This window comes from Oryctolagus cuniculus, chromosome 5 (genome assembly GCF_964237555.1).
Source record: "Oryctolagus cuniculus chromosome 5, mOryCun1.1, whole genome shotgun sequence".
Taxonomy (NCBI): Eukaryota; Metazoa; Chordata; class Mammalia; order Lagomorpha; family Leporidae; genus Oryctolagus; species Oryctolagus cuniculus.
Genome location: NC_091436.1, coordinates 102,791,628 through 102,814,728, shown reverse-complemented (window position 1 = coordinate 102,814,728; position 23,101 = coordinate 102,791,628). Strand labels below are relative to the sequence as shown.

Sequence of the window (23,101 nt, the reverse complement as noted above, 5' to 3'; positions counted from 1 at the left end):
CATATTTCTAGAAGTATTATAAAACAATAAATATTTTAACATTTTTGCTGTAGTCAGGATCCAAGTATGGTCTACATTGCAGCTGGTTGCTGTGCTTTTAAGTGTCTATTAATCTGCAATTTTCTCTCTATTTCTCTGTCATTTTGTTGTTTGTTTTTATTACATTATTTGTTGTATAATCAGTTATTTGCTTTGAAGAATTTAGCACAGTCTGGATTTGCTCATTGCATCTCTATGATGTAATTTAATGTGTTATTCTCTCCTCTGTGTTTCTCTTGCAAGGGTGGGAAACCTTTGTTCCTGCCAAGGGCCTCTTGGATATTCATAACATCATTCAGGGGCCACACAAAATTATCAGCTTAACAATTAGCCTGCTAAGGATTTCGTGATAATTAGTAGCTACCAGTATTAATTTATTCAGTTAGGATTGCAAAATGGTGGTATTTGAATATTATCCTTCCCTCTACTTTTATTACCTAGGATAGTTCTGTAAGGAGGAACTCCCCCTCGTGTATTCTCTGATTACTCAAAGGTGTGGGTCAAAGAAAAAAGTTTTGATTAATGCTTGATTATTCCCATTTATATATCATTTTCAGTGTAATGAGTTGGTTCTCTAGCATTTTCAAATGATCACCAATTATATTTCATTTTGTTTGTTCATTAGTAGTGCCACCCTATTTTAATTTTTTTCAGGTGGGCTCATTGATCTCAAATTGCTCCATTTTTGGTCAGTAGGAGCTTTTTCTGTTAGCCTTTGAATACCTTAAACATGAACCATACATCTCTTTTTCTGCAATATCTTAAACAATTTTGTTTAAAAGTTCACCATCTCAAGTTCAGCTCAATTAAAGAACACTTACAAATATATAATAAAGGGACCCCTACTACATATCTGTTGATTCTCTTTCCAGTATCTGATAAAATCACTCTCACCATAAATAACACTATCCCATAAGACAGAATAGTTGCAATAGTTTTCTTTTCAAGGGGATACTTTCCAAGGCCCCTAGTGGGTACCTGAAATTGTGGATAGTACTGAGCTCTGTATATAATGTATTTGTTCACATATGTACATACTTATGATAAAGCTTAATTTATAAATAATAAGATATTAACATCAGTAATAAAGTGGAACAATTATAAAAAAGACATCATAATAAAATTATGAGTATCATTACTCCTCTTGTGCTTTGAGGATATGGTTAAATAAAATATCGGTTACTTAAACCCAATCATTGTGATACCACCACAGCTGATCTAGTAATAACTAAGTGAACAATGCGTGGAAAGGTTATGCAGCATGGACACTTGGGACAAAGGGATGCTTTATATCCCAAGAGGGTCAGAGTGGACTGCCTGAGATTTCAGCTCACAACTCAGTGGAACAGGCATCTTTGACAGCTTCTCTGTAAGGAGTGTTCAGGAGCCTGCATATTATTTATGATCTAACCACACTTCAAGGAATAAAATTTTTTTATTTTGCCTGCAACATAAAGGCTCCTGACTACATATACCTGTAGTACTTCCCTCATCCCTGTTAACTCTCAACATTGTGGATTCCTTGGCAATTATCGGATATTGGTCTTCTCCAACAGCAACACTAGGTCTTTATATCCCCAGTGCTTGGCATAGTGCCTTACATGAAGTTGTCATGCAATCCATTTTGTTTAATAATTTAATACTGCAATAGTAAGCTGATTTATAATTAGATAAACCTTTTAAGAATTTAATGAGAATAATTTGCCTAGTATGGAGTTTGAAAATCTGAAGTAATTTAATGTATTTTCTGGTTCCACACATAAAATTGGATGAGTTTCCTCAGATTCAATAAGAAAAATTGATCCACAAATTTTATAATTCTGACAAAGTAATATTTTAAAACTTTGTAATAATTTATATTATAATTTTAAATTTACAGAAGTTTTACAAAAATAGTACAGAAAATGCCTATAATTCCTTTATCTCATATAGTGAATCATTGTGTTATTTCTCATATATTTGTATTTATTGTGTATATATTATATATATTTAGTATATTGCTCCCTTCTGTGTGTGTGTGGCCATCAAAAATTTTATGGAAAATATATATTATGAAAAAGCTATTCAGAGATTTCAAAAATGTTTAGCACCAAAATAAACTTATCTTTTAATTTCATTTTCCATGTACTTTCTGAAGTCCTCTTGTTTGTGTATGTGTGTGTTGTGTGTGTCTTCTAGATGATTTAACATTAAGCTCCTTAGATCATGGACCTTTACAACTAAGTACTTCAGTGCATATTTTCTACTAATATGTACATTCTCTTTTAAACCACAGAACAGTTGTCAACTTCATAAATTTACATAAATAATTTCAATGAAATTCTTTTTTTTTAACTTTTATTTACTGAATATAAATTTCCAAAGTACATCTTATGGGTTACAATGGCTTCCCCCATATAACTTCCCTCCCACCCGCAACCCTTCCCTTTCCCGCTCCCTCTCCCCTTCCATTCACATCAAGATTCATTTTCAATTCTCTTTATATACAGAAGATCAGTTTAGCATGCCTTAAGGGCTGATTCTGAGGCCAGAGTGCTGTTTAGGACATCTTCCATTCTATGGGTCTGCTGTGTATCTCGCTTCCCATGTTGGATCGTTCTCTCCCTTTTTCATTCTGTCAGCTAGTATTTGCAGACACTATTCTTGTTTATGTGATCCCTTTGGCTCTTAGTCCTATCATTATGATCAATTGTGAACAGAAATTGATCACTGAGACTAGTGAGATGGCATTGGTACATGCCACCTTGATGGGATTGAATTGGAATCCCCTGGTATGTTTCTAACTCTACCGTTTGGGGTAAGTCAGCTTGAGCATGTCCCGAATTGCACATCTCTTCCCTCTCTTATTCTCACTCTTATATTTAACAGCGATCACTTTTCCATTAAGTTTCAACACTTAAGAATAACTGTGTATTGATTATAGAATTCAACCAAAAGTATTAAGTAGAACAAACAAAAAAAAATACTAAGAAGGATAACGTATTAAGTTGTTCATCAACAGTCAGGGCAAGGGCTGATCAAGTCACCATTTCTCATAGTGTTCATTTCACTTTAACAGGTTTCCTTTTTGGTGCTCAGTTAGTTGTCACCAATCAGGGAGAACATATGATATATGCAGGAGATTGATGATAGTATTGGATCAAGTTATTGATAAGGAAACCAAAGCTCAGTAAATTGTGGATTTACTGGTGTTAAATTCTTTCCTTTCTACATATTAATTCACATTGAGTGTAATTTACAGAAAAGTTACAGAAGTTTTAATGCCCAAACAAGTAAAGGAGAGAGCCCTAAAACATGTGTGCTGGTCCAACAAGAACAAGTTAGAGCCAACAAGAAGAGCAATGATTTTGGACCCCACTGAGACTGCTTGTGATGATTGTGGAGAATTTCCTTCTAGAGCTGTCATTCCCACCGGATTCCCAGGCAACAGCTGCTGCAGCCTGAATTGCCACTCCCAGATGAATATAAATTTTCATCTCCTTTCCTCATCAGCAAAATGAAATGAAATGGAGAATTTTGGAAAGGGCCTGAAATATTATTGCAGACATTGCTGTAATTTGGAAATTATAGCACTGGCACATAGATGAACTGGCAGTTTTGAGAATGTATTCTAGATGTGGTGGTGGTCCCAAATTAGCCTGAGAGTCGGCATTTAACATGACATTATTTTCCTCAAGATTATCTTGATATTTCATTCAGGAGACATTTGTGAACAGCCTACCGTGTATCTGCTTGTGAACATCTGAGAAGAGACAGACGAGCCTAATAATTTCTAGGAATGGGCCTGTATTAGCACATCTGAGATTCTGCTATGCTCTGTCCATGGTCTGTCCACCTCCTCATGGTCTGTCACCTCTTTGGCCTGGCTTCCTCAAAGTACCCTGTTGTCAATAGTTCACTACTTAGGACTTACTGTTTTGATGCCTCCCTCCTTAAATTCAAATCTCTCTCCCTCTCTCCCCCCTCCCTCCCTCCCTCTCTTCCCCTCTCTCCCTCTCCCACTCCCCTCTCTCCCCCTCCCCCATTCTTCCCCTTTAGCTAATCTACAAATAACTTGCTTCTTATTATTTGCCAGTCTTGATGTACTTAACTACAATTCTAAGTAAAATGAAAGGGTGGACTGTGATGTACCATCTTGCCAACATGTTTGTGGGGACCATCTACAGATGCACTAATTTACCACCATGTGTTAGTATCCACAGAAATTATAGCAACAGTAAGTTGCTCTGTACCACAAAATCAGTTAAGAAACCTTGAAATTCTGAGTCTACATTAACAGATGTGAAATAATTAGTTCTCAAAGGCTAGTTTTTAAAAGACTTGAGAATTCTAAACAGTTCACGTAAATGTCAGTCGGTAGCTTTTCTGTCACAATAATTAGCCAAATCAACCATGAATAGCCAAGACTAGGAAAATTTGGTAATGGTTTAAGTCAAACAATATGTTGTTTAACCAGACTATGCTGTGGGTAAGTTAGCATATCAAAACAAAAAAAGTGTTTGCATTTTCAACTCCACGGACCAGCTAAAATAATTATACTGATATTCTTGTGTTAAGAATAATTTGAAGAAACAGAAATAATTTGTGATACATCAATGAAAGATTTGTTCTCCATACACAAAATATGAACCAAATTATATTTGCCATCTATTATTATAAAGATACCTATATTTGTAATTGCTAAAGGAAATTTATATAAGCTGATTTTATAGAACTTGTTTTGTCAAATTAAAGTTCTTTAAAATATTCAATTAGGTCCATGTCATAAATGTAATTAGCACTCATCCATTGTGTTAAAAGAATTATAAATACTTCATTACATAACCAAATAGGTTTTTTATCAAGACAAAGTCTCTTTGAGATCAGCTATTCAAAAAGCAGTAGAACTCTCAACACACATTTATCTTAAATTTTATCTCAATTCATCCTGTGGTACAATGATGTCATCATTTTCAATGAACCTAAGTGAATGTAATTCATAGAATAGCCCCATAATATGAGTAAAAATTCTATTTTATCTTAGTATTTTAACATTATTGTTGAGGAAGGCTTAGTATTTACTTGCTTTTATCTGTTAAAAATCCCAAAGGCTAACAGTGCAAAAAGCTTTTTAAAATTCAGACAGCAACTGGAGCAGATACAGAATGAGAATCAGACTCTCTGTTTCTGAGCACTAGACTCAGTTTAATAGATCCCAGGTGGAGCCTTTGCCCTGGGTGGGCAGTTTTTTTAACTCCTGTGATCTATCTTAGTGCATATTTGTCTGCCAGAGACATAATCAGTCACTTCTGTATCATCATTTTTATTATTATCAGTAATAGCAAAGCACTGAATTAGTTTCAAATGAAAGTTGTATAAGGTGCTAAGCTTATAAATATCTGTAAGTTAGAAACAATTTATTTGGAAAAATCTACCTTAAAGCTTTCTTTGTTCAACAAATTCCTTTATGCAAATTAGTGCTTTGTGCATAAGTATATAGATATCATTTTCAAATTTTACAACATTTAGATGAAGTAGGTTTGCTTAAAATAATATTTTTATAACTTATTCTTAATAATGAAAACTAAAAAGTATTTTTAGATGTTAAATTGTTAAACAGTTAACTAGAACCTGTTTACTTGAAACCATTAAACCTCATTCTCACAAGAAATGTTTTTTTAAATAAAACTTTTATTTACTAAATATAAATTCCAAAAGTACAACTTTTAGACTCCCACCTGCAAACCATCCATCTCTTACTCCCTCTCCCAAGACTCAGCAAGATTCATTTTCAATTATCTTTATATACAGAAGATCAACTTGGTATATACTAAGTAAAGATTTCAACAGATTGCACCCAAACAGACACACAAAGTATAAAGTACTGTTTGAAGACTATTTTTACCATTAATCCCATAGTACAACACATTAAAGACAGAGATCCTACATGGGAAGCAAGTGCACAGTGACTCCTGTTGTTAATTTAACAATTGGCACTCTTATTTATGATGTCAGTGATCAGCCGAGGCTCTTGTCATGAGCTGCCAAGGCTATGGAAGCCTCTTGAGTTCACCAACTCCGATCTTATTTAGACAAGGCCATAGTCAAAGTGGAAGTTCTTTCCTCCCTTCAGAGAAAGGTACCTGCTTCTTTGATGGCCTGTTCTTTCCGCTGGGATCTCACTCACAGAGATCTTTCATTTAGGTCATTTTTTGCCAGAAATGTGTTTCTGATGTCCTTTATCTAGTAGATTTACTTCCATCTAAATAGACGAAAAGAACATGAAACATAGCTTACAACATTGTCTATGTTGTTTTAAGTTAATATATATGGGGAGAGAGAGAGAGAGAACCTAAAAATGGAAAGAGTAGAAGCATGACTAGAAAAGTTTATACAAAAGTAGGGGAGACAAAATTAGCCCAATAAAGAAAAAGCTAAAGAAGACTTGAGAAAGGGCTGCACCATTGAATTTATTCTTCAACATACCCATATTGATTAGAAGAAGGTGGACGCTAAGGACTTGTCCGAGCTATGTGATAATGACTAAGATATTTGTATACACAGTGATCCCAAGGATATCAGTTGAAAAACAATAAATGGTAAATTAAAGAGATTAATGATTTCTCACCATATCTGAGACAGATTCAACAGTTTATGTCCAGACAAGTAAACTCAAATGTTAATAGACATATAAAGGAAATGGGAAAATGTGACTGATACTCTTGGAGTTAAAAGCATTCAGTAAAAACTAAGTGTGCAAGAGTCCCATATATTACATTTAGCAGAAAGTTTACCGAAATATTATGAATATATTCTAAGAATTAGAGAATGCTCTGTTCAAATAAATAATTTAAAAATTATAATGATTAACAAATAGAGAATATCAATGGAGACATAGATGCTATGGATAGTCTAGAGATTTAGAGTACAATAACCCAAGTTAAAAAATTAGAAGGCAATAGAAGACCCAAAGGGGCAGAAGAAAAAACTAAGCGAACTTGTATATAGAACAGTAAATTTATCAAATCTCAAATCCAAAGCACAGAAAACAAACCAAAAAATTGAAAAAACAATGAACAGAGCCACAAAGAGCTTAGTTTGAGGTAACAACAGTTATACCCACATACGCGCAATGGGCATCTCGGGAGAGAAAGCAATTAGCAAAACAAAACAAACCTCTGAAGAACTAATGCTGCCTGGTTTTAATATTTATCGTAAAGATATAATAATCAAGAAAGTATGATATTAACATATAGACAAGTAGATCAATAAAAAAGAATGGAGTGAAATTGTGGTGTAGCATGTAAAGCTGCTGCCTGCACTATTGGTATCCCATCTGGGCGCTGGTTTGCATCTGGGAAAAGAAGCAGAAGATGTCACAAGGGCTTGGGCCCCTACCACCAATGTGGGAGACCTGGATGAAGCTCCTGGCTCCTGGCTTTGACGAAGCTCAGCTCTGGCTATTGTGGCCACTTGAGGAATGAACCAGCAAATGGAAGATCTCTCTCTCTCTCTCTCTCTCTCTCTCTCTCTCTCTCTCTCTCTCTCCCCCCCCTCCCTCCTTTCCTCCCTCCTTCCCTCCCTCTCTCTCCCTGTCTCTGTAACTTTACCTTTCAAATAAATAAATAAATCTTTAAAAAAAACACAGTCTATTTTCAATTAAAGTAGATAATATAAATAATTGTTAGAACAAAAGCTATAAAATTCCTAGAAGAAAAAATAGAATAAATTCTTTGTCACTTTGGGTTAGGCAAAAATTTGTTAGGTATGACACTAAAAGGATAATCAAATGTGTCTCAATTGCAAGACAGTGTTAGGGGCCAGTGCTGTGGCATAGTGGGTAAAGTAGCTGCCTGCAGTGCTGGCATCCCATATGGGTGCCAGTTCAAGTTCCGGCTGCTCCACTTCCTAACCAGCTCTCTGCTATGGCCTGGGAAAGCAGAAGAAGATGGCCCAAGTCCTTGGCCCCCTGCACCCGTATGGGAGACCTGCAAAAGCTCCTGGCGTTTGATTGACCAGCTCCAGCCATTATGGCCATCTGGGGAGAGAACCTCAGTGGATGGAAGACCTCTCTCTCTCTCTCTCTCTCTTTCTCTCTCTCTCTGTCAATACCTCTCTTTGATTCTGCCTTTCAAATAAATAAATAAATCTTTAAAAAAAAAAGTGCTAATGGAATGATGAGCCACATACTTACTAGGAGATAATATAGATTACTTATATGAATATGATAAATGATTTTTTCACCATTTATTTACAATGTAATTTTTTATTTTTAACAGATACATAAAATTACACATATTAATGATGTACTGTGAAATGTTTCAATACTTGTGTGTGTTGTATAAAGTTGCATTTGGGATAAACATATTTTCTCCAATATTTATGATTTTAAAAGCATTCATAATCTTTTTTCTGAGCATTTCATTTAGAAAAAGACATAGGACATTAGAAGTCACCCTACTGTGCAATGGGACACCAGGCTTCTTTCTCATCTAACTGTAATTTGATACCTGTTAAAGTATCTTTCCCATGCCCTTCCTCACTCCATTTCCCCCCAGCTTTTGCTAACTACCATTCAACTTCTCTGAGATCACATCTAACAATAACTTAGTACCTATTAAGTAATCTTTCCCCATTTCTTCCTCCCTCCTACTCTCTCCAGTCTTTTTTGGTAGCCACCATTCAACTTCTGTGATGAGATCAGCCTTTTTAGATTGCAAATGAGTCAGATCATGTAGTACTTATCTTTCAGTGCTTCACTCACTATAATGATCTTCGGTTTTATCCATATCATTTCAAATGACAGGATTTCATATTTTATGACTGTTGTATTCCATTGTTTGTATTACCACATTTTTATCCACTCATTTATTCATTTTGTCTACTGATGGACAGTTGGATTGTTTCCATGTCTGGAGTGTAGTGAATACTGTTAATATGGAAGTACAAATATCTCTTTGTCAGTCTGATTTCATATTCTTTGTATGTACACCCAGAAGTGGAATTGCTAGATCATATAGTAGTTCTATTTTTGAATTTTTGAAAACTGCCACACAGTTTTCCCACAATGGCTGTATTAATTTACATTCATACTAACAGCATGCTAGAGTTCCCTTTTCTATAAATTTTTTAAAGGATATATTTATTTATTTGAAAACCAGAGTTAGGGGGAGAGAGAGAGCAAGAGAGAGCGCCAATAACTCCACCTGGGTCTCCCACATGGGGGCAGGGTTCCAAGGACTTGGGCCATCTTCCACTGTTTTCCCAGACATATTAGTAGAGAGCTGGATCAGAAGTGGTACATCTGGGAGTGGAAAAGGTGCCCATGTGGAATGCTTATGCTTCAGGCAGCGGCTTTACCTGCTTACACCACAGCGCCACTGCCTCAGAAGTGAGATGGTTGGGTCATATGGTACATTTTCAGATTTCTGAAGAATCTCCACACTGTCTTCCATAATGGGTATACTAGTTTACATTCCTACCAACAATGTGTTACAGATCCTCAGCAGCATTTATCATTTTTTTTATTTTTGGATGATGGCCATTCTAACTGTGATGAAGTAAAACTTCACTGTAGTTTTCACTTGTATTTCCCTTTAGAATATTGATCCTGACCATTTTTTCATGTGTGTTGGACATTTGTATTTCAGCCTGTTCATGTCCTTTACCCATTTCTTAACTGGATTATTTAGCTTTTTTGTTACTCAGTTTCTCGAGCTCTTTATATATCTGGATATAGATGCTCAGTTAGCAAATATTTTCTCCCATTCTGTTGGTAGCCTGTTCACTTTTTGGAGTGTTACCTTTGCTGTGAAGAAGCTACTTACCTTAATGTAATCCAATTTGTCTATTTTTTCTTTCAGTGACTGCGCTTCTGGGGTCTTTTCTAAGAAGTCTTTGCCTGTGCCAATGTCACAGAGTTTCCCTAATGTTTTCCTCTAGTAGCTGATGGTATCAGGTCATAGATTTAGATCCTTGATCCATTGTGAGTTGATTTTTATAAGGTTAAAGGTGGGGTCTTATTTCATACTTCTGCATATGAACATTCGATTTCCCCAGTGCCATTTGTTGAAGAAACTGTCCTTTCTACAGGGAGTGACTTTAGCTCATTTGTCAAAGATTAGTTGGTTGTAGGTACGTGGATTCATTTCTGGTGTTTCTATCCTGTTCCATTAGTCAACATGTCTATTTTTGTACTAGTACCATGGGATTATAATTGCCCTGTAGTATGTCTTCACATTTGGTAATGTTTTGCCTCCAGCTTTGTTTATGTTGTCTTTAAGATTGCTTTAGCTCTCCAGAGGCTCTTGTGTTTTCATATGAATTTTACAATCTGTTTTTTAGATTTGAGAAGACTGTCCTTGGTATTTTGATAGAATCTGCTTTTAGTAGTGTGGACATTTTGATGATATCAATTCTTCCAATCCACAAACGTGAAAGATTTTTTCCATTTTTTTTTGTATCTTTATTTATTTCCTCATGGTTTGTCATTTTCACTGTAGAGATCTTTCACATCTTGGTTAAATTTATTTCAAAGTACTTAAATTTTTATAGTTATTATAAATGGGACTGATCTTACAAGATCTTTCTCAGCCATGGAGTTGTTTTTGTATACAAATACTACTGATTTTTGTGTGTCGATTTTATAACCTACAACTTTGCCAAATTCTTTTATGAGTTCCAATAATCTCTTAGTGATATCTTTTGGTTCATCTATAGATAAGATCATGTCATCTGAAAACAGGAATAATTTGATTGCCTTCTTTCCAATTTCTATCCCTTTGATTTCTTTTTCTTGCCTAATGGCTCTGGCTAAAATGTCTAGTACTATATTGAATAGCAATGGTGAAAGTGAACATCCTTGTCTGGTTCCAGATCTCAGTGGAAATGTTTTCAGCTTTACCCAATTGAATAAGAATGGCTGTGGGTTTGTCATGTATTGTTTTGATTGTGTTGAAGACTGTTCCTTCCATACCCATTTTGCCTTAGGTATTTATCAAAAGATTTCATCTATTGAGAAAAGATTTCATCTATTGAGAAGATCCTGTGGTTTGTATTTGTCAGTTTATTAATGTAAGGTATCACATTTATTGATTTGCATATGTTGAACCATCCATGCATTCCTGGGATAAATTCCACTTGGTCAGGGTAGATGGTCTTTTTCATGGTTGTTGGATTCAGTTTGCAAGTACCTTGTTGAGGAGCTTTGTATCAGTGTTCTTCATGGATATTGGTCTATAGTTCTTTGTTGTATCTTTTTCTGGTCTTAGAATTAAGGTGATGTTGGCCTCTTAGAAGGAGTTTGGGAGGGTTCTGTCCCAAATAAATCTTTTAAAAAAGAGAGAAAACATAAGAAGCTGGGAGTGATCCTTGGGAAACAGCAATGTTTAAAGGATAGGACAAAAATGAAAATGAGAAAACATGGCTATAGGAGCAAAATAAAAAACAAAGGAACACATTGTCTCAGCAGCCAAGTATTTCTGGTAAAAAAACAAAAAAAAACAAAAAAAAAAAAAAAAACAAACAAAAAAAAACCACCAAATGCTCCTGATAGGTGAAGAAAGAAAAGAAAAAGACTGAAAGGTGTCTGATAGAGGTCATCTATACCTTGATGTGAACAGTGTCTGAGGAACAGTGAGGGAACAAGTCAGTGTGAAGTGCACTGCAAAGTAGGAGACAATATAATGCATAAAGGAAGTGTGGGGAGGCTGTTTTTAGTGCATCTGAAATGGGAGCTGGCAGAAGAAGCAGGAAATGATAGGAGATGAAAGTGTGAGATTTCTGTTCCACTGTTCCATATTTCGCTGTGGTTAGAAAGAAGTGATTAGGAAAAGGAAGTTGATGATTCAGAAAAGGGTATATAATTTTAACCATCAATTCTGTGAAAAGACCGAATAGGATAGGATTAAGGGATGGGGTAAGGGATTAACATTGAATAATATGGACCAACGCATAAAACAAGGAAAAGGACCGTATTCATAAAAGTGAATATGTAAGTTTTATGGCAGTAAGGGAAGGCTTCTGTGACAGTTTCTATTTTATCTGAAGGAAGCAAGATTATCTGAGAGTAAGAGCATAAATCATAATACCAGAACTTTGAAGGGAATAGTAGAGTTTAAGAGCCTAGGATGAAGGTAGTAGTCAAGAATTTATACCTGGACCAGTCTGCCCAACTGTATAGTTTTTCTTTGGGCATAGTTAGCAGTCTAGAACAAGAGCAAATATGGGTAATTAGCTTCAATTGATTTGGCTACATTATAAAGATCTGGAGGGAGAATGTTTAGAGGAATGGTTGAAGAGCAGTCCATCTGATGGTACAGGGATATGGACAAAAATGAAGCCATTTGGGACTGGGACCCGTGTTGTGGTATAGCAGAAAAGCTGCTTCCTGTAACACTGGTATTCCATATGGGTGCCGGTTCATGTCCTGGCTGCTCGACTTCCAATCCAGCTCCCTGCTAATTGCATGGGAAAGCAGCAGAAGATGGCCCAAGTGCTTAGGCCGCAGCCATGCTTGTGGGAGACCCTGATGAAGCTCCTAGCTTCTGCTTGGTTCAGCTCTGATTGTTGTGGCCACTTGGAGAATGAACTAAGGGGTGGAATACCTGTATCTCTAACTATGACTTACAAATAAATAAATCTTTAAGAAAAAAAGATATTAGTGAAAATGGATACTTTCTTCACTTAGGTTCCCCATAAACAAAATCTGGGACTATGATTTTTAAAGTATCTCCTTTTTGAAAGATTTGTTTATTTGTCTGAAAGGCAGAGTTACAGAGAAAGAGCTTCTGTCTGGTGGTTCACTCCCCAAATATTTGCAATGGCCAGGATAGGGCAAAGCTGATGCCAGGAGCTTCTTCCAGTTATCCCACGTATGTGCAGGGGCCAAACAATTGGGCCATCTTCCGCTGCTTTCACAGATGCATTAACAAGGAGCTGGATGAGAAATGGAGCAGCCAGGACACAAACCTGGGCACTTGTGGGATGCCTGTTTCAGATGGTGGCTTAACCTGCTATGCCCCAACTCTAACCCCTGAGGCCATAATTTAATGACAATTTACTTAGGAGGGCTCTCAAGATTCAAGAGTGAGAGAATGGGAAAGAAAAAGTCAGGATCCAAGGGAAAGCTAATTAGAATGTGCATATTTGAGCTGCTTACCATTGTGGGCAACTGGGACTGAGGCCTATTGGTGACCTAAAAAAGCCCATAGAGTACACACTGGAACTGTCCCTCTTCAGGACAGAAAACTGATACATTAATCCACTAGCCCCTGTGCCCCTTTGATGGAGGACTACTTCTAGGATCACTAACCCCCCAACCATTCTAGGCTACTTTTCCAGGAAAAGCAAAGTCCCTGACTTCAGAAAAATCCCAGAGGTAGCAATCCAAAGTTAGTAGGGAGGGGTGAGCTTAAGGTGAAATGTTGCCAAGCATCTGAGACTCTGTAGGAACTGTTCGCCACAGCTTCAGCTGAAAATTGAAGTGGGCCACAGGGATGTGGTACAAAGTTAAACCTATTGAATAAAAGTTCCTCTGGGGTCATAGTAATTGAGTAAAATATTTGGAATAATAAGAGTTCTTTGACCATGAAAGTTGCTTATATCCTCTGTGTTTGAAATTATTTATGTCTTCTGAGCTATTGGTTTATCATCAATAAACAGGTACGAAAGCTCCTGTAAGGTTCCTTCTAAAATTGAAAGGAACCCTTAGTATATAAAACACTTAACAGAGTTTGCAATAGTTAGGCTGATGGGACAAAAGCTATCACATTATTGCAGGTATATAAATAAAACACTTATCAATATTAATAACTATCAGCATTATGCATAATAAAAATTGAACTCTGTAAATCTGTAGATTTACTAAAATACCCAAGGGTAGTATTTTGTAGGCCAAGGCATTGAAATATTGTGTGCATGGTTATTAAATTTTGATTTACTTTTGAATTTGGTTTGAACAAGGATAAATACTGGAAAAATCTTAAATATAATCTAGATCCCCTGTACCCTCTTTTCTTTGGTTAGAATTGCATTTAAGTTTCCTCCAGACTTGAATAATTTACTGTATTTTCAGAGAAGTCTCTGGAGATGTTGTATGGTTTTGTTTTTGAATCTTTCTTCTTTTTGAAGTTATGTCAGACACCATGAAACAATCTAAATTCACTCTTCATTCTAACATCTGATGTCAAATAAGTTTTAATTCTAGCTTAAATCTTTAATGTTGTGGTTTTGTTTTTACTCATTTTCTTTTCAGTGGAGAAGAAAGGAACAGATGTTTACTATTGTTAACTTTCTTTTGTTTGGAATTTATTGGCTATGCATCACTTGAACATATACTTTTTTCTCCTATCTGGGTACAGAATCCCCACTCCTTTTTTTTCAAAGAGTGTTAGAATTTAATAAGGAGACGTTTTAGCAATCACCTGGACCCAGTGAATAACCTGATTAATACCAGTTAAAATGTTGCCAATTGTCATCTAGCATTTGAATTGCATTTCTGGTCATAAATTGGCTATTGTATCCTTTGCCAGATACCAGTGGGAATATTATGCTTTTAGTTATGAATGATAAAAATTCTTTGCATTTTAATTATATTGAATATTAGACTACCATATGATGTTTTCTCCAATTTATCATTTTACCTTTTGTTTACTTTACAGAATCTTTGCTTTACAAATTGATGTTAAAATTTGTCAAGTGTATTAATTTTTTTCTCTCATGTGAATTTATATTTTTAGTTCCATGCCTAGAGATCACTTCCCTACTATGAGCTCTGAACTATCTTCACCTCTGCTGTCTCTTGTGCTTTAATAATTTTTTAAGTTGATTCTCTAATCCATGCAGAATTCACTTGAACACAAGATGGCACATTTTATTCCTAATAAATTTGATGTTTATTGCAGCATATTATATCTATTATATTGGAAGTTCTTAACTGGAGGTGAAATGGCCCTCTAGGGAATGTTTCACAATGCCTGGAGACATTTGTATTTGGCGGGACTGAGGGTGAAGGGGTTGAAGGAGAGATTGGCCACTTGCCTCTGATTGTTAAACATAGTTAAATAAATGTCAGACTTTGGGTACCATTCCTCTGCCAGTTATATACTCACCAGTGATAGTAGCAGTACCCAGCTTACATTTTTATTCCCTATGCTGGAGGATAACTTGAGAGACTGTGCCTCCTTTGAAGAATTATGAATATACTCAATATTCAGTTATCCCTGATCTGTTTTAAAAACAATGAACTTAACAGTTTCAGAGCACAGACTCTGTGCCATACCATCCAGGTTGAACTAAGGACCTTTGGCACTTGACTTAACCCCTATGTCTTTAGTTCCCTCACCTAGAAAATGAAAGAACTAGGCCTGTTTTTATCAGAAGTTGTCATAGAATTTCAAGATGATTAAACCAGTGCAAGGCACATAGTAAACATTATAGAAGTATCATAAAAATAATAAATACCTTGCTTTATGAATGTTATTTCATCACAATGCCTCATATTTAATTTTTATTAAAAATTATAATTTAAAAAAGCCATTGCAGATATATGCTAAGGATTTGTTTAAAGCAATATGAATGTTTCTGTTTTAAGCTTTTCCAACATTTCTCATCTTCCTGCACACAGCATAAATAAAAATAAATTAAAAAAATAAAATAAATAAAATAAACTATTCTCCATATTATCATTATTTAACATTTTTAGACAGTCAAGCTTGCAAATTTCCTCATAGGCACATACCTCTTTAATAAATATTTTTCCATTCATGGAAACTATTATTTTAAGTAATGACTGTATTCATTTGTGGTTAAAATACATAAATTACTGGTGATATCAATAGCATCATTTATCTTCCAGTGTCAGAAGTTTCACTTGATTTTATTAACTTGAATACATTTTATGCCAACATTGAAACACCACATTGCTCCTGATCCCCAACTAAACAGATATTTTCTTCTGTGTTTCTGATCCTCTGACTTTGTTTTTAGTATTTATTTCTTTGAATGCGTGAGTGAAATAATAAAAATATTCACATAAATGGCAGCTTCCTTTCTCCATGAGTTTAGAATGTGCTGCCAAGTTTTATTCTGGAAGAACTGATAGAGTAGTTCTTGATTTGAAAAGTAATAAATATTTATTTTTCTATTTTTTATTATTATTATTTTTTTTTATTTTTTGACAGAGTGGACAGAGAGAGACAGAGAGAAAGGTCTTCCTTTTGCCGTTGGTTCACCCTCCAATGGCCGCTGCAGCCGGCATGCTGCGGCTGGCGCATCGCACTGATCCGAAGCCAGGAGCCAGGTGCTTCTCCTGATCTCCCATGCGGGTGCAGGGTCCAAGCACTTGGGCCATCCTCCACTGCACTCCCGGGACACAGCAGAGAGCTGGCCTGCAAGAGGGGCAACCGGGACAGAATCCGGTGCCCCGACCAGGATTAGAACCCGGGTTGCCGGTGCCACAGGCAGAAGATTAGCCTAGTGAGCCGCGGTGCCAGCAAAAGTAATAAATATTTCAAATAAGAGAATACCATATCTCAAGTATTATTTAATTTTTCACTGTCTTTTGCTATAAATATTCCAAGGTAAAGAAGGAAAACAAAAAGTAGTTGTAAGTTTTATTCACAAAGACATTTATGCATCCACAAATTTTTTGTCAGTTGTTGTTATCACTCATTAAAATTTTTTTCTTATAAGACTAGTATTTTCACATACTCTCTGTAGCAAGATTATTTCCAGTATCTAATTTCCTTTTTTTTTCAATTTATCATTGAATTCAAATAAATTGAGTACTTACAGGTGATGGCATTTGGCCTGATTTATTCACTACAAAATGTAGAACAGTAATATCTGGATCCCTAAGTAGCAACAGTAAGATGTCTAGATTTGCTGTGCATTGTGTGGCTGCAGAATACTTTTTTGTAGCCTGACACTCAATGTAGGTCTTGCACGTAGGTCACAGGGACCCAACTATTAGAGCTACCCCTTGCTGCCTCCTAAAATGCACATTAGCAGGAAACTGGAATTGGAAGTAGAGATGGGACTTGAACCCAAGCACTCTGATAAATGTGAGCATTCCGAGTGCAAGTTAACTACTGTGCCAAGTTCCTTCCCTGGTCATTTGAATTAATATTTTACTTTCTATCATATATAGCATCCTCTACATCAGTACTGTACAATTAAATTGCCTGTGATGATAGAAATATTCTAATCAGCACAGTCCAATATAGTAGGTTTTATTGAACACTTAAAATGTATCTAAGGGCACCTGAGGAACTGCATTTCAAAGTGTATTTAATTAATTTAAATAGGCACTATGGCTAGTGAATACTTTTTTTTTTTTTTTTAAATTTATGTGAAAGGCAGAGTTACAGAGAGGCAGGGAGAGAGGTCTTTCATGTGCTGGTTCAGTTCCAAAATGGCAGTATTAGTTGGAGCTAGGCCAGGCTGAAGCCAGGAACCAGAAGCTTCTTCCAGGTCTCCCCCATGGGTTCAGGGGCCCAAGTATTTGGATCATCTTCTGCTGCTTTCCATGGTGCATTATCAGGGAGCTGGATCGGAAGTGGGACTCAAACTGCCTCTCATATGGGATGCCAGTGCTACAGGGGGCAGCTTAACCAGCTACATCACAGCACCAGCCCCAAACTAGTGAATACTACAATGGACAGCATACATGTAGAGTAACTCCTCACCCTTCCATTTTCAGTTTAAAATACCCAGCTTCATTTAAACTTACATATATTTCACTGAATGTGTTTTATGCACCTTTGTTTATAAGGATAACACACACAAACACATAGTGATCAAGTTATTTTTAACTAGTTCCTGTTTTTCTTTTTTTTTTTTTTAAGATTTTATTTATTTATTTGAGAGAGAGAATTAAAGACAGTGAGAGGGGAGACAGAGAGAAAGGTCTTCCTTCCATTGGTTCACTCCCCAAATGGCCACAATGGCCAGAGCTTTGCTGGTTTAAAGCCAGGAGCCAGGTGCTTCTTCCAAACCCCCCATGTGTGTACAGGGGCCCAAGCACTTGGGCCATTTTCCACTGCCTTCTCAAGCCATAGTAGAGAGCTGGATTGGAAAAGCAGCAGCCAGTGGGGCCAGCGCCGTGGCTCACAGTTAATCCTCTGCCTGAGGCGCTGGCATCCCATTTGGGCATCGGGTTCTAATCCCAGTTGCTCCCCTTCCAGTCCAGCTCTCTGCTGTGGCCCAGTAGTGCAGTGGAGGATGGCCCAAGTGCTTGGGCCCTGCACCCGCATGGGAGACCAGGAGGAAGCACCTGGCTCCTGGCTTCAGATTGGCATAGTTCCAGACATAGCGGCCATTTGGGGAGTGAACCAGCAGAAGGAAGACCTTTCTCTCTGTCTCTCTCCCACTGTCTAACTCTGCCTGTCAAATAAAAAAAAAAAAAAAAAAAAAAAAAGGAGCAGCTAGGACTAGAACTGACACCTAAATGGGATGCCAGTGCCAAAGGCAGAGGATTAACCTACTGCACCATGGTGTTGGTCCCTGTTTTTCTAATATGATAATAATATATAGTCTTAGATGATCAGGACTATATTCATGCTTTTTTATAGAGTATCTAATATATCATCTGTTAAAATTGGATGCTTTCTCGTCATTAATAATTTTGAAAATGGAAATATTCATTATAGAAAAATATGAAGGAAGAAAAATAGAAGATAGAAAGACAAGAATAACAGTCACTATAGTGGCACAAAATAGAAATCATGCTGTGGCACAGCAGGTTAAAGCCCACCCTAAAGTGCCGGCATCCCATGTGGGCGCCAGTTCAAGTCCTGGCTGCTCCACTTCCTATCCAGTTCACTGCTATGGCCTGGAAAAGCAGCAGAAGATGGCCCTGGCATTCACATGGGAGACCCAGAAGAGGCTCTTGGCTCCTGACTTTGGATTGGATCAACTCCAGCCTTTGTGGCAATTTAAAAATTGAACCAGGGTTGGAATGGAAGACCTCTCCTTCTCTCTGCCTCTACCTCTCTCTGTAGCTTTTTTTTTTTTTTTTTTTTTTTTTTTTTTTTTTTGACAGGCAGAGTTAGACAGTGAGAAAGACAGAAAGGTCTTCCTTCCGTTGGTTCATCCCCCAAATGGCCACTACAGCCAGCACACAGCGCCGATCCGAAGCCAGGAGCCAGGTGCTTCCTTCTGGTTTCCCATGTGGGTGCAGGGCCCAAGCACTTGGGCCATCCACCACTGCACTACTGGGCCACAGCAGAGAGCTGGACTGGAAGAGGAGCAACCGGGACAGAATCCGGCGCCCCGACCGGGACAAGAACCCGGAGTACCGGCGCCGCAGGCGGAGGATTAGCCTAGTGAGCCATGGCACTGGCCTGTAGCTGTGTCTTTCAAATAAATAAAAATAAACCTAAAAAAAAAATAGAGATCATGACTACAAATATAGATCACCAGGATGTGCCAATGAAAGTTTACACCTTTTCATTTTTTTTATTTTTTGACAGGCAGAGTGGACAGTGAGAGAGACAGAGACAGAGAGAAAGGTCTTCCTTTTGCCGTTGGTTCCCCCTCCAATGGCCGCCGCGGCCGGCGCGTTGCGGCCGGCGCACCGCGCTGATCCAAAGCCAGGAGCCAGGTGCTTCCTGGTCTCCCATGGGGTGCAGGGCCCAAGCACTTGGGCCATCCTCCACTGCACTCCCTGGCCACAGCAGAGAGCTGGCCTGGAAGAGGGGCAACCGGGACAGAATCCGGTGCCCCGACCGGGACTAGAACCCGGTGTGCCGGCGCCGCTAGGCAGAGGATTAGCCTAGTGAGCAGCGGCGCCGGCCACACCTTTTCTAATGTAATTAATCTACAGTGTTATGTCACTTTGGGTAGTGTCAGACAATTGTATTTGTGTCCATCTTGAACCTTTTTTTTTGGGCAGAAACCCCAAACCCGTCTCTGTTCGACTGTTGCATGACAAGCTAATCAGTGACACTGGGGTGGTAGAAGAAAGTAGGTATTTAACTTTGCAAATCACAGAACAAGGAGTAGGGCAGCAGTGGATTAATTCCTGGACTCCAAGGAGGGGTAAACAGGAAGCAATCTTAGAGATTGAAGTTGGAATCAAAAGGTATCTGATCAGCCCACGTGCAGGTTCTGGTTGGTCTGTAGTATTTGTGTTACTCCTTTGCTTGGTCAGCAGTAGGGTGGCTGTTCTATTCTTTCAGGAATTTGGGGATGGCATATTGGGTTCCAGCCAATCTGAGGAAAACATGCAGATGCCTAACACCTCGCTTGCTGAAGGCCCAGGGATTCCTGTTTAAAACAACACCACCAGCACCAACACAGAATCTAAATCCAGGATGTTATCTGTGGGGGAGATAAATGATCTCATGAGTCTTGTGATTTGAGAGCCTATGCAAAGACTGGACCTGATACAAAACCCCCTCATTTCAATGCATTAGTCTTTAGTACAAGGTTAATTTGTAATCATCAAAGCAAGGCAAAGACTATGCTGAGGGATAGAGTCTGAGAGAACAGAGCCTGAGAATATCTATGTCAAAGGCATCATATAGGGCACTGTTTTATATTTTAACTTGAAGGTAATAAAAATAGACATTGGTTAACATTCATTCACTGTATTTGTCAATCCATTGTGTCTTACAAGTCAGAATTTTTACATAGTATATAATAAAATTCATAAACATTTTAATAGTTGGATGATAGTCCATTCATGCCTATATACCATAAGTTATTTAGTCAGTTCTCTGTTTCTTGGCATTCAGATGTTTCTTGTTCACTTCTATAAATATCATTGTACTCAACATGTTGATACTAAAATTTTTCATTTCTGATTATTTCTTTAGTACTTAATTTTAGAGGCAAAATCACTAGGCCTAATGAAATGAACAAATCCTTGATATATATTGCCAAGTAGGATCCTTGACACCTGTCATCAAATTGCCCTCTAGAAAGTTCTTTCTTGCTTATAAAAAATAAACGATCCTTGTTCCATTTCTACCTTTTAAATATTTTTGTAAGTATAGCTTTTTCTTTTTTTAGACTTTAAACTTATATTTGGTTTTAGGACTCAGAAATGTTTCTTTCAAGGGATTAGCAGAGTAATCAAATGGTTAGGAATACCCAAACGAGGTAAGACTTCCGTTTTTTTCCTCATGAAGGTTTTCAGATATAACATTTTTCATTGCACAATTGTTTTTTCCTAGGGTGAAAAAGGATCAAAAGGAGACCCAGGTCTGGCTGGCCTTAATGGACAAGATGTAAGCCTAACTCTGTTTCTAATATTCTTTTTACATTTTGCCCATATACTGTACTATTGAATGCTATTAAGATTTCAGTATCCTTGGCACAACTAGCCATGATGACACAAAATTAAGAATTGAGATTGTTTTTCTTCTTGGTTCATTAGGGCCCAAGGTCTTTAGTTTTGTTATAGGTAGTTCTTTGTTTTATACATGCATATTTCACATGTGGGTTTATTCTTACCAGCCCTTCCTTCTTTGCTATTTCTGATTTGTGTTTTTTTTTTTTTTTGAGGCTTCAGTTTTCCATTTTCTTATATTATTACAGATTTTCTTCTTACTGTGCCTGTGTTGTCACCCAGAATGCACCTTTTACCTCACCCCATATCTCTGTACAATCAGAAAGTCTGTGTTGATAGCTTTGCAGTGATGAGAAGAAAAGGGAAACTGTGTATATGTGTTGCTTTTCCTGCTGTGCCAGCTCCTCAAGAGCAGGGATCCCGTTGCCTGTGACATATTGCACCCCAGTCAGCTCCCTCCCTCTACTTACGACAACTGTCCCAACAGAACTTCATTCCAGTTCTTAGGGTGAAATTTGAAGGATGGACCAAAAGTGAGTCTTCCCTTGAAACTCACTGTTTATTATATTGCAGATATGCTAATTTTACTGGAGAAAATGTGCATAATGAGAGTTATTGTTTTCCTCAGTTTCCTTTTCTCATTTAAATATTTTTAAATGAACCTAATGGCCCCACTACTTACTCCGAGGATAAAGGATAAGGGAACACCATAAGAGGCTATATTCAATTCCTTAGGACTCTAGAAGATTTATGAAACTGACTTGTAGGTGACAGATCATTGGAGTACAAAAGGAGGCTAAAGACCAATCACTTGTGCACAAAGTAAGGGAATACCTGAATACCCCAAAAGAGAAATACCCCAGAAATGAACATCAATTGTCACCTCCCCCAACAGCATTACCGTCTTCTAAGAAGCATCACTCACATCCTGAACACAACCTTTATGTCCTCTCCCCCTTTGAAATTATGTTCCCACACTAGAGAATGGGCGCTACCACCAGTGGCTGGTGGCTAGAGGAGTGCTGCATCTTCTTGAAACCTATAGAAGGGCTCATCAAACAGTTCATGGAAAATGAAATAAAAAATAAGATGATTTTGGCACAAAAAACGTTTTGAAATCCATGCTTATAAGCAGTCCTCAAAAAGTTACAGAAAACACAGATTATGGGGAAAAATCTACATAGATTTTAATTGTTTTGCTTCAAAGTAAACTGGTGGGCTGGCACTGTAACTGGTAGATGGAGCCACCACTTGCAGTGCTGGCATCCCATGTGGGCGCTGGTTCAAGTCCCTGCTGCTCCACTTCTGATCCAGCTCTCTGGATGGCCTGGGAAACCACTAGAGGATGGCTCAAGTCCTTGGTCCCCTACACCCCCTTAGGAGACACAGAAGAAGCTCTTGGCTTTGGATTGGCCTACCTCCAGCTGTTGTGGCCATTTGAGGAGAGAACCAGCAGATAGAGAGGACCTCTCTCTCTGCCTCTGCCTCTATGTCTCTGCCTTTCAAATAAACAAATAAATCTTTAAAAGAAAAATAAGACTAAACTTGTACCTTAATTCCAATGTCCATGAACTGTTAAAGTACCTCAAACATCAGAACAGTGAATGGCCCATGCACGTAAACACAGCATTTGATTCCCTTCTCTACTTGTCACTAGAGGAACCAGGGATGGTAATAAAAGTTCTAGAGTAGAAAATTGGGGCTCAGTTTGTGTCCCAGGTCTGTCACTAACTGAGCAAATTAGTTCTCAGAATCTATAAAGTGATAGGCTTAGAATTGATTCTAAAG

The 23,101-nt window shown here is 37.5% G+C and overlaps 1 protein-coding gene across 2 annotated transcripts in view; it reads left to right on the top strand.

Annotated features, from left to right (window-relative positions):
- The window catches only part of COL19A1 (collagen type XIX alpha 1 chain), a 415,341-nt gene that overhangs the window by 164,358 nt on the left and 227,882 nt on the right, over positions 1-23,101 (top strand). For both annotated transcript variants that reach the window (XM_051855527.2, XM_051855528.2), the window contains exon 13: positions 21,198-21,251. In XM_051855527.2, the coding sequence (XP_051711487.1) occupies positions 21,198-21,251 (54 nt within the window). The remainder of the gene's footprint in view (positions 1-21,197; positions 21,252-23,101) is intronic.